The sequence below is a fragment of the Indicator indicator genome, chromosome 4 (assembly GCF_027791375.1).
Source record: "Indicator indicator isolate 239-I01 chromosome 4, UM_Iind_1.1, whole genome shotgun sequence".
In the NCBI taxonomy this organism is placed as follows: domain Eukaryota; kingdom Metazoa; phylum Chordata; class Aves; order Piciformes; family Indicatoridae; genus Indicator; species Indicator indicator.
Genome location: NC_072013.1, coordinates 37,406,086 through 37,419,830, shown reverse-complemented (window position 1 = coordinate 37,419,830; position 13,745 = coordinate 37,406,086). Strand labels below are relative to the sequence as shown.

Genomic DNA, 13,745 nt, shown 5'->3' with positions numbered 1-13,745 from the left:
CAATCTGTGACTTTCCTAGCTGTGCTTTCTAGCAGTAGAGAACAGGCAGTGAAGTGAGACCTAGAAGCAAGCTGTGTAACTCTCACATGCTTGCAGAATCACACAGGAGGGAAAGCTGCTTCTGCACTCCCATTTGAAAAGGTTTGGCAATGCCTCTGGTGAAAAGCACTTTGTCACTCCCAGCTTTCAGTTCAAGTGCCAGTGGCTGTGCTGCTGGCATAGTATGGGAGTTGCATCAGGGGGCTGGAAAAAGCAGAGCTGCTTTTAGAGCATCATTGTTAAAGTGATCTTTGAGCTCAGCACAGGCAGCTGTTGTGGGTCTGCTTTGACAATAAGAATTGGCACCAGTGTCCCTTCATAGCTGGATGGGACACTGCCATATCACATGGCTCTGGTTTTGTCACCTTCCACCCCCTTAAGAACTAAGGCAGCATCTTCTGGTGCACAGTGAAACACAGGGATAAAAATAACCCCTGCTATGTGCCAGTCTGCAAGGGGTCTTTTCCTTGGGGGGCTTTGGAAAAGAAAGTGATTTTTTAATTCTGTCTTTAACAGTTGAACACTAAAAGTAATCTGGTTTGGCTCACTTGTATCAGCTTTGTTATCACATGTTGAGAGGTGAACAAGGGCTTGGCACTTCACAAGTGAGAGTGCCTTTGGCGCTGTGTCCTGCAGCAGCTTGTAAAACAGCTTTTAGGATAACTAGGACTGGCCCATGGCACTTTTCCACTTTTCCAGAGTGTTCCTATTATTGGAATAGGTCTTGTGAGAAGCAAATTCTCACAACTTAGTTGAATAATCATTTGAAAACAGTTGAGACCATGTATTGGGCTCCTCAGTCCCAGGGAGACAGGGACCTGCTGGAGAGGCTTCAGCAGAGAGCTACAAGGATGCTTAGGGGGCTTGAACATCTCTGCTGTGAGGAGACTGAGAGCCCTGGGGCTGTTTAGTCTGGAGAAGAGAAGGCTGAGAGGGGATCTGATCAATGTCTATCAATAGCTGAGGGGTGGGGGTTAAGTGGAGGGGGCCAGGCTCTTTTCAGCGGTGCACAAGAAGGCAAGGAACAATGGATACAAACTTGAACAGAGAAGGTTTCAGATCAACATGAGGAGAAACTTCTTTCCAGTGAGGGTGCCAGAGCCCTGGAGCAGGCTGCCCAGAGAGGTTGTGGAGTCTCCTGCTCTGGAGACTTTCCAACCCCACCTGGATGCATTCCTGTGCAGACTCCCCTGGGTGGTGCTGCTCTGGCTGGGGGTTGGACAGGATGATCTCTGGAGGTCCCTTCCAAACCCTAACATTCTGTGATTCAGAGGGTTCTGTGATTAAGGTCTTACTGTGCTAACTAAGTATATTTTGTTTATTTTTAGATTACTGGCTTTTTGAAAATCCCAGGAACAGGATTTTACTCTAAAGATTGAACAGGGTTTTACTGTAAAGATCCAACAGGTTTCACTGAGTAAAACTGAGCAGCAGTGTAGTTCAGAGTTTTTTATGGCACCCTAGAAAGGCACTGTGGAAGCAGCAGAAGGACACAGCAGTAGTGAGAGCCTTGGGACAGTCTGTAGTGACTGTCCCTTTGATGCAGCCTGGAGTATAAATCCACACACAAACATCTGCTCACACCCTCCTCGAATAAGCTCTGCCCTCAAATGGGCTCCTCTCCAGCAGGTGCTGTGCTCCAGGGCTTCTTTAGCCTTGCAGTGTGTGTCTGACTCTTTCTCTTGTGCCTTGTTTTGTGGCAGGATGATGAAGTAGTACTGCAGTGTGTCTCCAGCATCCACAAGGAACAAAGGAAGTTTTGCTTGGCAGCGGAGGGGCTTGGGAATCGCCTGTGCTTTTTGGAACCAACATCAGAAGCTAAAGTAAGAAGCTGATCCTCTCAAGTGGTGTCACTGAGCTGGGAATGGTAACCTGCTTCTTTGCAGAGAAGACATTGAATTTGGCTTTCCAGTGTCATGCTAAATACACCTTTTCTCTTTTTTTGTTCTTTCCCTTCCGTGACTGCAACATGAGACTTCCTAGAGATTCTAAATATACCCTGAGGTGTCCCAGTTCACAGTCAGGGGTCACTGTTCTTTAGCTATCTAAAATTACTATTGGAACTGAAATCATTATTCTTTACCTGTCTCTCTGGAACACCTCTGCTATGAGGATAGGCTAAAGACTCTGAGGGGACCTTAGAGCTGCCTTCCAAAACTTGAAGGGATCCTACAGGAAGGCTGCAGAGGGAATTTTTACAAGAGTGTCCACTGACAGGACAAGGGGAAATGGATTTAAATTGAAGGAGAATAGGTTTAGATTGGATCTTAGGAAGAAATTCTTCACTAGAAGGGTGGCAAGACTCTGGAATGGATTGTCCAGAGAGGTGGTGGATAACCCCTCCCTGGAGATGTTCACAAGGCCAGGCTGGATGTGGCCTTGAGTAACTTGGTCTGGTTGAGAGGCATCCCTGGCAGGGAGGTTGGATTAGATGATCTCTAAGATCTCTTCCAGCCTAAGCTGTTCTGATTCTGTGATCTAAAATAACTCTTGTGACTGAAACGTCATAATTTCAGGATTAAGTTTCCAGACTGTTATTAAGATTTAAGTTCACTGAAAACCTTATTCCTGTTACTGCTATGGGTTCAAATAATGTCTTGCTAGACTGGATGGATAATTTCAGAAGCATTATCACCTGGTAGCTGCTGGATTGCTTCTGAACTGTATTGCAGACTGGAAGGGTTGCTGCTGACCAAAAGTGCTGCTGACTGTGTTGATTAATCAGAAAGTTGACAGTTCAGGGAACAGGATTATTAAGTAGCTGAAAAATTTTAAAGATACCAAGTGCAGGACCTTGCACTTTGCCTTACTGAGCCTCATGAGATTCTCCTCAGCCTACCTCTGCAGCCTGTCCAGGTCCCTCTGGATGGCACCCATCCCATCCTTCAGACTTACCAACAGCACCACTCAGCTTGGTGTCATCTGCACACTTGCTGAGGGTGCCTCAGTCTCACTGTTGATATCATTGATGGAGATATTGAACAGCAATCACAGAATTACAGAATGGGTTGGGTTGGAAGGGACCTCCAGAGGTCATCCAGTCTAACCCTCTCTGCAGTCAGCAGAGACATCCTCAACTAGATCAGGCTGCCCAGAGCCCTGTCCAGCCTGACCTTGAATATCATCAAGGATGGAACCTCAGATCCCTCCCTGGGCAACCTGTTGCAGTCTTCCAGGGATGGAGATAGATGAGAACTTTTTCACCAGCTAGGATATTTCTTCCCAGATAAAAATTCCAGTTTAGTTTCTTAATTTAAGATATCATAAAGATTTGGTGGTGGTGGTGGTTTTAAATGAAATCCCAACACACTTCCAGGACAGCATGGTTGAATTCCCACTCTAGATGTCTTAATAAAATGGATGCTGAGAAATCTGAAAGCTGCCACAAAACACCAGAAGGGTGCCTGGGTTTTTGGTTAGCTTGATTCATTTTTTTAGTAATACTGTGGTTTGTTTGCCTCCCAGGTGCAATTAAAGGCAATAATGGGTGAAGAGTTTTGCTCACTTGTCTGGCTCATTGGAAGGCAGACTGCTTGATGTTATATGGATGGTTATGTTCCTAGCAATAAAATAATCTAAAGTCTTCCCAGGCTTTGCTAACAAGTACGGGACTCATGCTCTCTTCTGACACTCTCTCATTTGTTTTTACAGTATGTTCCTCCAGACCTTTGCATCTGTAATTTTGTGCTTGAACAGTCCCTGTCTGTCAGAGCCCTTCAGGAGATGCTGGCCAGCACAGGGGATAATGCCAGTGAAGGGGTAAGTGAATTCACATCAAAGGACACTCCATTTCTGAATATGGATATGGCATTTTCTTTCCTTCCTCCAGGATTTTCTAGGAGAAGTGCTCCAGATTCTTGTTTCTTCCTGGGACATTACTGTTCCACTGCTGTCACTGTATTCTTTCTCTTGAGCACTGAGGAGCAGGTGCAGTTAGATTTTTGAAACACCTAGACAAGCCAGGAATGTAATTCTCAGAGATCACTGATCAGCATCAGTCCAGAACTGGATACTGGAAAAGGAATAAGAGAACCCTTGGACAGAATCTGGCTTTTATGAACCTGAGGAGAGAATCCTATCAATGACACATTTCAGTTCATATACAAAAATGCAATATTTGCTTTTGTAGATGTGTAACTAAATTACTTCAGTGTAATTAGGGTAGGAGGCACAGCTGTGGAACAGAAACAGCTATTTGAGTTTCTGGAACTACCTTTCCTTACCAGAGAAGGAGACTCCACAACCTCTCTGGGTAGCCTGTTCCAGTGCTCTGGGACCCTTACAGTGAAGAAGTTCCTCCCCAGGTTGAGGTGGAAGCTCCTGTGCTGGAGTTTCCATCCATTGTCCCTTGTCCTGTCACAGGGTGCAGCTGAGCAGAGCCTGTCCCTGTCCCTCTTGACCCCCAGCCCTCAGATATTGATAGACATTGATCAGATCCCTCTCAGTCTTCTCCTCTCCACACTAAACAGCTCCAGGGCTCTCAGCCTCTCCTCACCAGGCAGTGCTCCAGTCCCTTCAGCATCCTTGGAGCCCTCCCTTGGACTCTTTCCAGCAGATCCCTGCCCCTCCTGAACTGGGCAGCCCAGAACCTCCCTGGCTCTGCTGGACACACTCCTCTGAATGCCCCCCAGGACCCCCTTGGCCTTCTTGGCCCCCAGGGCACATTGCTGTGCCATGCAGAACTTGTTATCCACCAGCACTCCCAGGTCCTTCTCCTTGGGGCTGCTCTCCAGCAGATCCCCTCCCAGCCTGTCCTGCTGCAGTTGATTATTGCTTCCCAGGTGCAGGACTCTGCACTTCTCCTTCTTGACCCTCAGTAGGTTCCTCTCTGTCCAGTTCTCAGTCTGTTTAGTCTGTCCAAGTACTTCATAAAACCTGGGTTTGAAGATCTTAAATAGATAGATAGATAGATAGATAGATAGATAGATAGATAGATAGATAGATAGATAGATAGATAGATAGAATCTTAGTTTCAGTGGAAAGCAGCTGAATAGATCAGAATAGATTAGGAATCTAGTGTCTCTGCTATGTATAAATAATGATGAAAGAAGATGGTAGATGCAGGAAATGACTAAGAGGCAGACTTGAAAGCCTATAAAGTTTGTTGTCTCTTGTTCCAAAGGTACCTTTGTTGTAATGATTCTTTCCCTGGAGTTATTTTTCTTCTGATTACCACAAGGAGCTCAAAATTAAATTCTCAGAGTGGAAAATCCAGTTTTGCCTCACCCTGAGCTTGCATAGATGTCCCTATTCGAAATGAATAACTGTGCTTGGTAGAGACTTTGGATGTATTTGCTTTAATGAATGTCACAAATGCTTAAGAGACCATTAATTCTAGCAAGGATTCCTCCTCAGTCTGTGCTTCAATTATTCTGGCTTGCTAATATTATTCTGCCTCTCCTCATTCAGGCTTCAGTTTGTGTGTGCATATTTACTTATTTTATTGTTTATTCTTTTTTAATGCCTCTGAGAAGTTTATAAGAAAGGTAAGGAGTATCATATTTAACTTAAAACATTGGAAAATGCTGTGCTTTTCCTTGCCTCTCATAAAACTCAGATCACAGTAAGAGTCTGTGACCATGAACAGCATCTGTTCCTTGGCAGACATTTGGCTGTTGCAGTAGATATTTGATGATGATGATGATTGTGTTGCATTTCTCGACTGGCTTGACTGTTTGCATTTATTACTTGAACTGGAGCAGCCCTTGGTGGTGTTGTGTGATTCTGCCTGTAGTCCTTGCAGTGCAGTGGAGTTCTGACCTTCTTTCTCTGTCATGTTCTGCAGGCAGCTCAAGGGGGTGGTCACAGAACCCTGCTATATGGCCATGCCATACTACTGCGACATTCGTTCAGTGAAATGGTGAGTGAAAGAAAGAGCACTTCCCTGCAGGGGGGAGCATGGGGCTCACAGCAACATCTTACTGAAATTAAGAAAAAATCAATAGTGATGTCGTGTAGAAGAATGTTGTGTCTAAAGGTTCTCTTCTGCACTAGATAAAATGATTTTGAATAGCTTACAGTGTCACAACAGAAGGCAAGTGGCCCTTCTGGTTTCAGTTTGGACTCTTCCAACTGTTTCACTCAGAAATATATTTCACAAAATTGTCAGGGACCTCAACACTCATCCAGTTCCAACCCCCCTGCCATGGGCAGGGACACCTCATGCTACAGCAGGTTGCTCACAGCCACATCCAGCCTGGCTGCAAAAACCTCCAGGGATGAGGCTTCCACCACCTCCCTGGGCAACCTGTGCCAGTCTCTCACCACCCTCATGGTAAAGAACTTCTTCCTAAGGTCTAATCTAAATCCCCCCTCCTCTAGCCTGGATCCATTCTCCCTAGTGCTATCACTACCCAACACCCCAAAAAATCCCTCCCCAGGTTTCTTGTAGCCCCCTTCAGATATTGGAAGGCCACAAGAAGGTCTCCTTGGAGCCTTCTCTTCTCCAGCCTGAATACACTGCAATCCACCTTTAGCCATGGATTATTTCTGTGTCCTTAAGGAATCCCCTTTAATGATAATTCCCTCCATTAGCTGCTGCTGTTGCAAAGGAGTTGTTATTGATAGGTGCTATTTTTTTTCATCATATTTTCTGAGATTAAGTCTTTCTTTTAACATCCCATAGTTTCCAGAGACTGTGCCAATAGATGTGCTGTCTTCAGGCTACTTGTTATAGATTTTATTTCACTACATTGTACAATTGGACAATTTTAACTGTTTGGGATCTTTGACTTTTTATGCAATTATACCTAAGAGGGCATTGAGGAAACTAGAAGTGAAGAAAACATCTTCCCTCCCTTTTGCTCTCCTAGAAGACTCTACATAAGTCTTATGTTTCTGAACCACACCAGTTGTGGTAGCCTTGACACATCTGGGTTGCAAATAGGATTGCTTCCTTTTGTATGTTTGCTGTGTTTTCATGAAGCAAACATTTTACAGTAAAGCTCATAGAATCATAGAGTGCCTTAGGTGGGAAGGGAGCTCATCTGCCCCAGCCTCCCCACCATGCCCAGGGACACCTCTCAGCTAGACTCAGCTGCTCAAGGCCTCATCCAGCCTGGCCTTCAACACCCCCAGGGAGGAGGCAGCCACAGCCTCCCTGGGCAGCCTGTGCCAGAGTCTCACCACCCTCCTACTGAAGAGCTTCTTCCTCAGCTCCACTCTAACCCTGCTCTGCCTCAGCTTCAAACCATTCCCCCTTGGCCTGTCTCCAGACACCCTGATGAGAAGTCCCTCTGCAGCCTTCCTGTAGGATTCCTTCAGGTACTGGAAGGCAGCTTAAAGGTCCCCCTAGAAGTCTTCTCTTCTGCAGGCTGAACACCCCCAGTCCCCCAGCCTGTCCTCACAGCAGAGCTGCTTCAGCCCTTGGATCCTTCCTTTTCCTATCTTATGAACTATGTGATACTTTGGAAGGCAGGAGCTAAACTGCCCAGTGAAATGTGTGCTGAAGTGGAAAGGGATTTTGATTTCAAGTCAGGGAGTTGGATAAAAAGAGGATCACGTTTGCATGATTAAAACCCCCACTAGGCAGTCATTTTAAAAGGATCCCTGAGTGCAGGCTGGTAGTGTGATGGAGGGATGGGGATGTGTTCATTTGCCATGTGTGTTAATGGATACTGTCTGGGTTTTATTTTCATGACTTCCCTGTGCTGCTGCAGTATTTGACCTGTTTAACATCCTCGAGATCCCAGACGGATAAACTTGCCTTTGATGTGGGACTGCGAGAGAATGCAGCAGGTATGGCCCCTGACTTCTGAAGGGAAACACCTCACACATTGTAGCTGGTGGCACTGACAGCTTATCAGTGTCCTCTTGATTGTTCATTAGAAACAGAATCATAGAGTCACAGAATGGCTCAGGCTGGAAGGGACCTCAGAGCTCATCTGCTCCAACCTCCCCACCATGCCCAGGGACACCTCTCACCCAGACTCAGCTGCTCAAGGCCTCATCCAGCCTGGCCTTCAACACCCCCAGGGAGGAGGCAGCCACAGCCTCCCTGGGCAGCCTGTGCCAGAGTCTCAGCACCCTCCTACTGAAGAACTTCTTCCTCAGCTCCACTCTAACCCTGCTCTGCCTCAGCTTCAAACCATTCTCCCTTGGCCTGTCTCTGGACACCCTGATGAGAAGTCCCTCTGCAGCCTTCCTGCAGGATCCCTTCAGCTATTGGAAAGCAGCTCTGAGGTCCCCCCAGAGTCTTCTCTTCTCCAGGCTGAACACCCCCAGCTCCCTCAGCCTGTCCTCATAGCAGAGCTGCTCCAGCCCTGGAACACCCATCAATAAGATGACTAAAATGAAGTGATGATTGTCAAAAGTGATGACTTCCAGTAACTTAATTGACTGTGAAAGAATGTGAGAATACTTTGCAATTAAACTGAGTTCCTCCAATTGCATGGCTCCAACAGGTGAAAGACAAATTTCCCTCACTGAAAATAGAAGGTCATGTAAATAATCAGCTACCTGAAAAGGACTTCTCAAGGAGCATGGCCAGTGCTAATGGTCACTGGTGCTAATGGTCAAAGTGAAATGATTCCCTTGAGTGAAATAAGTTTGCTGATTTGTTTTCTGTTGGTGTGGTTTGGCACTTTGAACAGCATTAGAGGCAAGCCATAGGTCAGTGCATTTACAATATACATTGCAACCATCTCATAAAAGAAGTATTCTACTTGTAATTGAGGAAAACAGGGGAAAAAAACAATGTAATGAGCACTTTGCTAAAAGAGATGAAGAAAAATAAAACCATAAACCAGAGCAAAATAATAATGGGACAGAGAGGAACAGATATGACACAAACACGAAATGATGAGAAAGCTTTAAAATCTAATTAACAGATTTCTGGGAGTACTGCCAGTGACAGTGCTGCTGACAGAAATATAGTAAGAAAAATAAAAACTTGGGCTTCCATGAAATCACAGATGAATTCTGAGATGCCACTGGGAGCTGTGGTAAAGAAATTCACAAACAGCTCAGCACAGAGCCACAAGAGGGTTTCTGTGCTGCTGTATGCATAGGATTAAGGGTTCCTGAAAGAGGTGAGTGGTCACCAGGAGGTAACAGTGACCCTGTAGTGACCCGGGCCAGACATCTATTGTGAAGGGAAAAATCTAAGTGCCTGCAAACACACCTTGTTACTGTGACACTTACATAAATGCCAGCTGTATTAATCACACAGTGTCAGGGGTTGGAAGGGATCTCCAGAGATCACCCAGTCCAACCCCCCTGCCAGAGCAGGAGCACCCAGGGCAGGTCACACAGGAACACATCCAGGTGGGGCTGGAAAGTCTCCAGAGAAGGAGACTCCACAACCTCTCTGGGCAGCCTGCTCCAGGGCTCTGGCAGCCTCACAGGGAAAAAGTTTTCCCTCCTGTTCCCCTGGCATCTCCTCTGCTCCAGCTTGCCCCCAGTGCCCTTTGTGCTGTCCTTGGACATCCCTGAGCAGATCCTGGATCTGTCCTCCCCACACTGCCCTGCACATCTTTATCCCCAGCAATGAGAGCAGCCCTCAGGCTCCTCTACTCCAAGCACCAGCTCCCTGTGCCTGGCCTCACAGGGAGATGTTCCACTGCCTGCAGCAGCTTCTGGGCTCTGCACTGGGCTCTGAGGGGCCCAGACCAGGCCACAGTCAATAATACCCTGTGCTTTCTGTTGGCTTTTCATGTTTGTGAAAATAAATTGAAATGAAACTAGACTGGTGATGGAGAGGCACTGCAAATGTAGGTGTTAAAAATGTTTGCTGGCCATGCTCTTTGAGAATTCCTTTTCAGGTAGCTGATTATTTATATGACCTTCTGTCTCCAGTGAAGGAAGTTTGCCTTTCCCTCTCCTAGCCATACTTAAGATGGTTTGAGAGAGACATTAGCAGCCTGTCCTTGATTGTATCTTCAGCTGCTGCCTCAGATGGAGATCAATTTCTTTCGGCACACTGATAAAAGCAATTTGTGTGTTCTATCTCCAAATATTTTCAGAGTTATTGTGCATGTGTCTGCTTGTTCCCAGGGGGTTTTGTCCTGCACACCTGTAGTTGGTGTTTACTTACCTGTGCATAGACAAGGGGGCCCTTGTACACATAGAGAATATAAAAAGCAACACAGAAAGGAATGCTCAGCTGTGTTTGTGCACTGGGGATTTTGAGAACTATTACACACTTGCTAGCCTCATGAACTGAACACCGTAAGGTCACCTCCCCTTGCCCCGCTCCCCCGCCAATTTAATGGGTTATTGAGTCAATTTCAGCTGCCTGAGGTACTCTTTGCCTAGCGGGTACTGAATGAAAAGCTGCTGGATGTTTATTTGCTTCTAAATATTTAGCCTTTGCGTTCTTAGGGATGTAACTTTTAGTATTGTCTTCTTTGTTACGAGTTTAAAAACCTTCAAATTTTGTTTACAGATGTTGACATGAAGCTTCTTAGTTGGTCAAACAGATTTGTGTGCTTTAGCTTATGTGTTGCCTTTAATTCTCTTCCACTTTGTAGTGCCCTAAAAGGTGTGAAGGGTGGGAGGAATTAGGTGATCTTCCCAGAACTGGGGTATATGTATGCAAAGTAATCTGAGATTTTATCTTCAATGGATGAGAAATACTCTGTGGTTGTCACTATTCGGCTTGCCTGTCCTGTAGTCATCCGTTCTGCAGTGCTAAGGGAGCTGCTCCCAGGACTGCTGTTTGTGGTGCAGCAAATATTGTGAAGTTGTGGAGTGGTTGTTTTAAAATCCTGTATTCTACAACGTAAACGGAGCTTAGCGTGAAAATCAGACCGAAAAATTGTGAATTAAATGCGAACATTAAGCAAAACAAAACCTAAAGGCAGATGATTAAGACTGAAGCAGCTGTTACTGGCCGCGAGAGCCTTGGCGGGAAGTCAGACCGCAGGGATAGGCCTCCGGCACCGAGCCGTCCCCGCCGCAGTTCGGCAGGGCAGCAGAAACCAGCCCACGGGGTGGTTGTTTTTTACCTCCCCCGAGGCTGGCACACAGGCGGCGAGCGGAACCACTCCCCCTGCACCGCACCGAGCCGGCCGCTCCTGCGGGACAGCCGTGGGCAGAGCCGCAGCCCCCGCACCCCGCCAGGTCTGACAGGACGGGGCTGGTGAGTTCTCCGGGGGTGCCGGCAGTTTGCGGGGACAGGCACACGGGCAGGAGCAGCGGCGATGGGTGCAGTTTGCAGGGTCGTGCACACGGGCAGGAGCAGCAGCGATGGGTGCAGTTTGCAGGGTCGTGGACATGGGCAAGAGCAGCAGCGATGGGTGCAGTTTGCAAGGTCGTGCAGACGGCCAGCAGCAGCGGCGATGGGTGCAGTTTGCAGGGACAGCGATGGGTGCAGTTTGCAGGGCCAGGCACACGGCAGCAGGAACAACCCTGGGTGAAGTTTGCAGCAACAGCCTAATGGCTGCAACTTGGGCAAGAGCTGTTAGTGAAAGAAATGTGGTGGCCCAGGCGGGGGTCCCAGGTAAACAGGCAGGTGTGGAGGGGCCTGGCTGCAAGCAGTGCCAAAGCCTTTGGTTGGCAGTGGCTGGCTGCAGAGCTCTAGCCCCTGTGCTGGCTGTGATCTGTGCACAGCTGAGGGGAATAAGGACTATCAGGGAGTGTGAGAGGGAGATGGAGTGGTGGAGCGAGGCTCTGCCCTCCTGCTGCAGAAATGGGAGCACCTGTGTCCTGCCTGTGTCAGGTGGAAGACAGAGGCCCAAATGGAAGGGGTAAGTGGGGGTGAGTTGATGGCCTTGGCAGACAGTGCATGGCCTCCTTGCCCTCTTCACCTCCAGAGGAGCCTCTGAGCAATAGCTGTGAGGCCCTGCTGGAAGGCTGCCAGTCTGATGGGGATGTGGATAATAGGCAACCCATATCAGAGGTCTTACCGTGGTCGGATCTGCCTTCCAAGCCTCCCTCACCTTCCCAGTCGCCATTACACAGCAGGTGTGGGGCTCTGGAACTGCAGGGCCAAGCTATGGAGGAAACAGGTGGAGATCCATCCGGGGGGCTGCCTGGGGTGACTCAGCCAGCCCCACATGTTAAGACTACTGTGCTGCTAAGAAAAACAGGAGAGCAGTTGTTGCAGGTGATTCCCTTCTGTAGGGAGTAGAGAGCCCTGTATGCCAATCACATCCATCCCACAGGGAAGTCTGCTGCTTGCGTGGGTCAGAGGCGTTACTGTGGAACTCCCTAGGCTGGCACGGCCCTCTGGTTATTACCCATTACTGTTTGGGCAGGGGGGGAGCCATCAGGTTGAGTACAGGAGTGTAAAAGGGGCGGGGGATGCACCCAAGCTCGCTGGAGACGAGCCAAGGGGTGGTGTGCCCACATTGGGGGTGAAATTGATGGCACAGCCCAAATGCATCTGTACCAATGCATGCAGCATGAGCAGCAGGCAGGAGGAACTGGAAGCTTCTGTGCAGCAGGACAGCTGTGATGTTGCTGCCATCACAGAAACGTGGTGGGATGGCTGCCATGGCCAGAGCACTGCAGTGAATGGCTGTAAGCCCTTGAGAAGGGACAGGCAGGGAGGGAGAGGTGGTGGAGTGGCTCTGGATGTGAGGGAATGTTTGGACTGTGTTGAACTCAGCAGCAGTGGTGGTGTAAGGTCGAGTGCTTGTGGGTGGGGACTAGGGAAAAGTCAACTAGGCAGATCTCCTGTTGGGAGTCTGTTACAGACCACCCAGCCAGGATGAGGAGGCTGAGGAGGCACTCAACAGCAGTGTGTCCAGCAGGAGCAGGGCACTGATGGTGCCCTTGTACTCGGCCCTGGTGAGGCCACAACTTGAGTGCTGGGCTCAGTTTTGGGCACCATAGGATAGGAAAGATATTCAGGTGCTGGAGGGTGTCCAGAGAAGAGCAAGGAGGCTGGGGAGGGGTTTGGAGGGCATCATAGGAGGAGTGTCTGAGGGAGCTGGGGTTGGTTAGCCTGGAGAAGAGAAGGCTGAGGGGAGATCATATTGCTCTCTAGAGCTACCTGAAAGGAGGTTGGGGTGAGGCTGATGTTGGTCTCTTTTCCCAAGCAACCAGCAGTAGGAGGAGAGGAACGGGTTGGAGTTGTGCCAGGGGAGGTTTAGGTTGGACATTAGGAAAATCTTCTTTAGTGAGAGAATGGTGAGAGGTTGGAAGAGGCTGCCCAGGGAGGTGGTGGAGTCACCGTCCCTGGAGGTGTTCAAGAAGCTGCAGCTGTGGTGCTTCAGGACATGGTTTAGTGGCCATGGCAGTTGAGTTGGACTCAATCCTGAAGGTGTTTTCCAGCCTCAGTGATTCTATGATTCTGAGCAGCATTTTGCAGGTGGTTAACTTCTTTAAAAACATTGAAAGATCAGCTTCAGTGCCCAAAAGTTTCAAGGAAAAAGGAAAAAACTTGGAACTGATTGCAAAGAGGAGCGAGGTGGTTTGATGAGGTGGATGTTGACCTCAGACACAACTCTTTGTCATGTCGCTTCCATGTGCTGTAAAGATATCCTGAAATTTCTTGGGACTTGCTGTTTTGTGTACTCTTGCTAAGCAGTATCTCCGTCCTACAGGTGAGGCCTGCTGGTGGACAATCCATCCTGCTTCTAAGCAGAGGTCAGAGGGAGAGAAGGTTCGGATAGGTGATGATCTCATCCTGGTCAGTGTGTCCTCTGAGCGATACCTGGTACGCTGCCTTGGTACCCACCTGCAAACACAAAGGAGTTGCTGTGAGGAGCTGGAGGAAATGGTTGACCTTCTTATGAATGAATTTTTATTAGTTTTTTTTC

At 48.1% G+C, this 13,745-nt stretch overlaps 1 protein-coding gene across 1 annotated transcript in view; it reads left to right on the top strand.

Moving 5' to 3' along the window:
- Positions 1-13,745, top strand: part of RYR3 (ryanodine receptor 3) — a 249,302-nt gene that overhangs the window by 55,684 nt on the left and 179,873 nt on the right. The window contains exons 2-6 of the mRNA XM_054400698.1: positions 1,743-1,862; positions 3,691-3,798; positions 5,825-5,899; positions 7,698-7,776; positions 13,530-13,642. Of these exons, the coding sequence (XP_054256673.1) occupies positions 1,743-1,862; positions 3,691-3,798; positions 5,825-5,899; positions 7,698-7,776; positions 13,530-13,642 (495 nt within the window). The remainder of the gene's footprint in view (positions 1-1,742; positions 1,863-3,690; positions 3,799-5,824; positions 5,900-7,697; positions 7,777-13,529; positions 13,643-13,745) is intronic.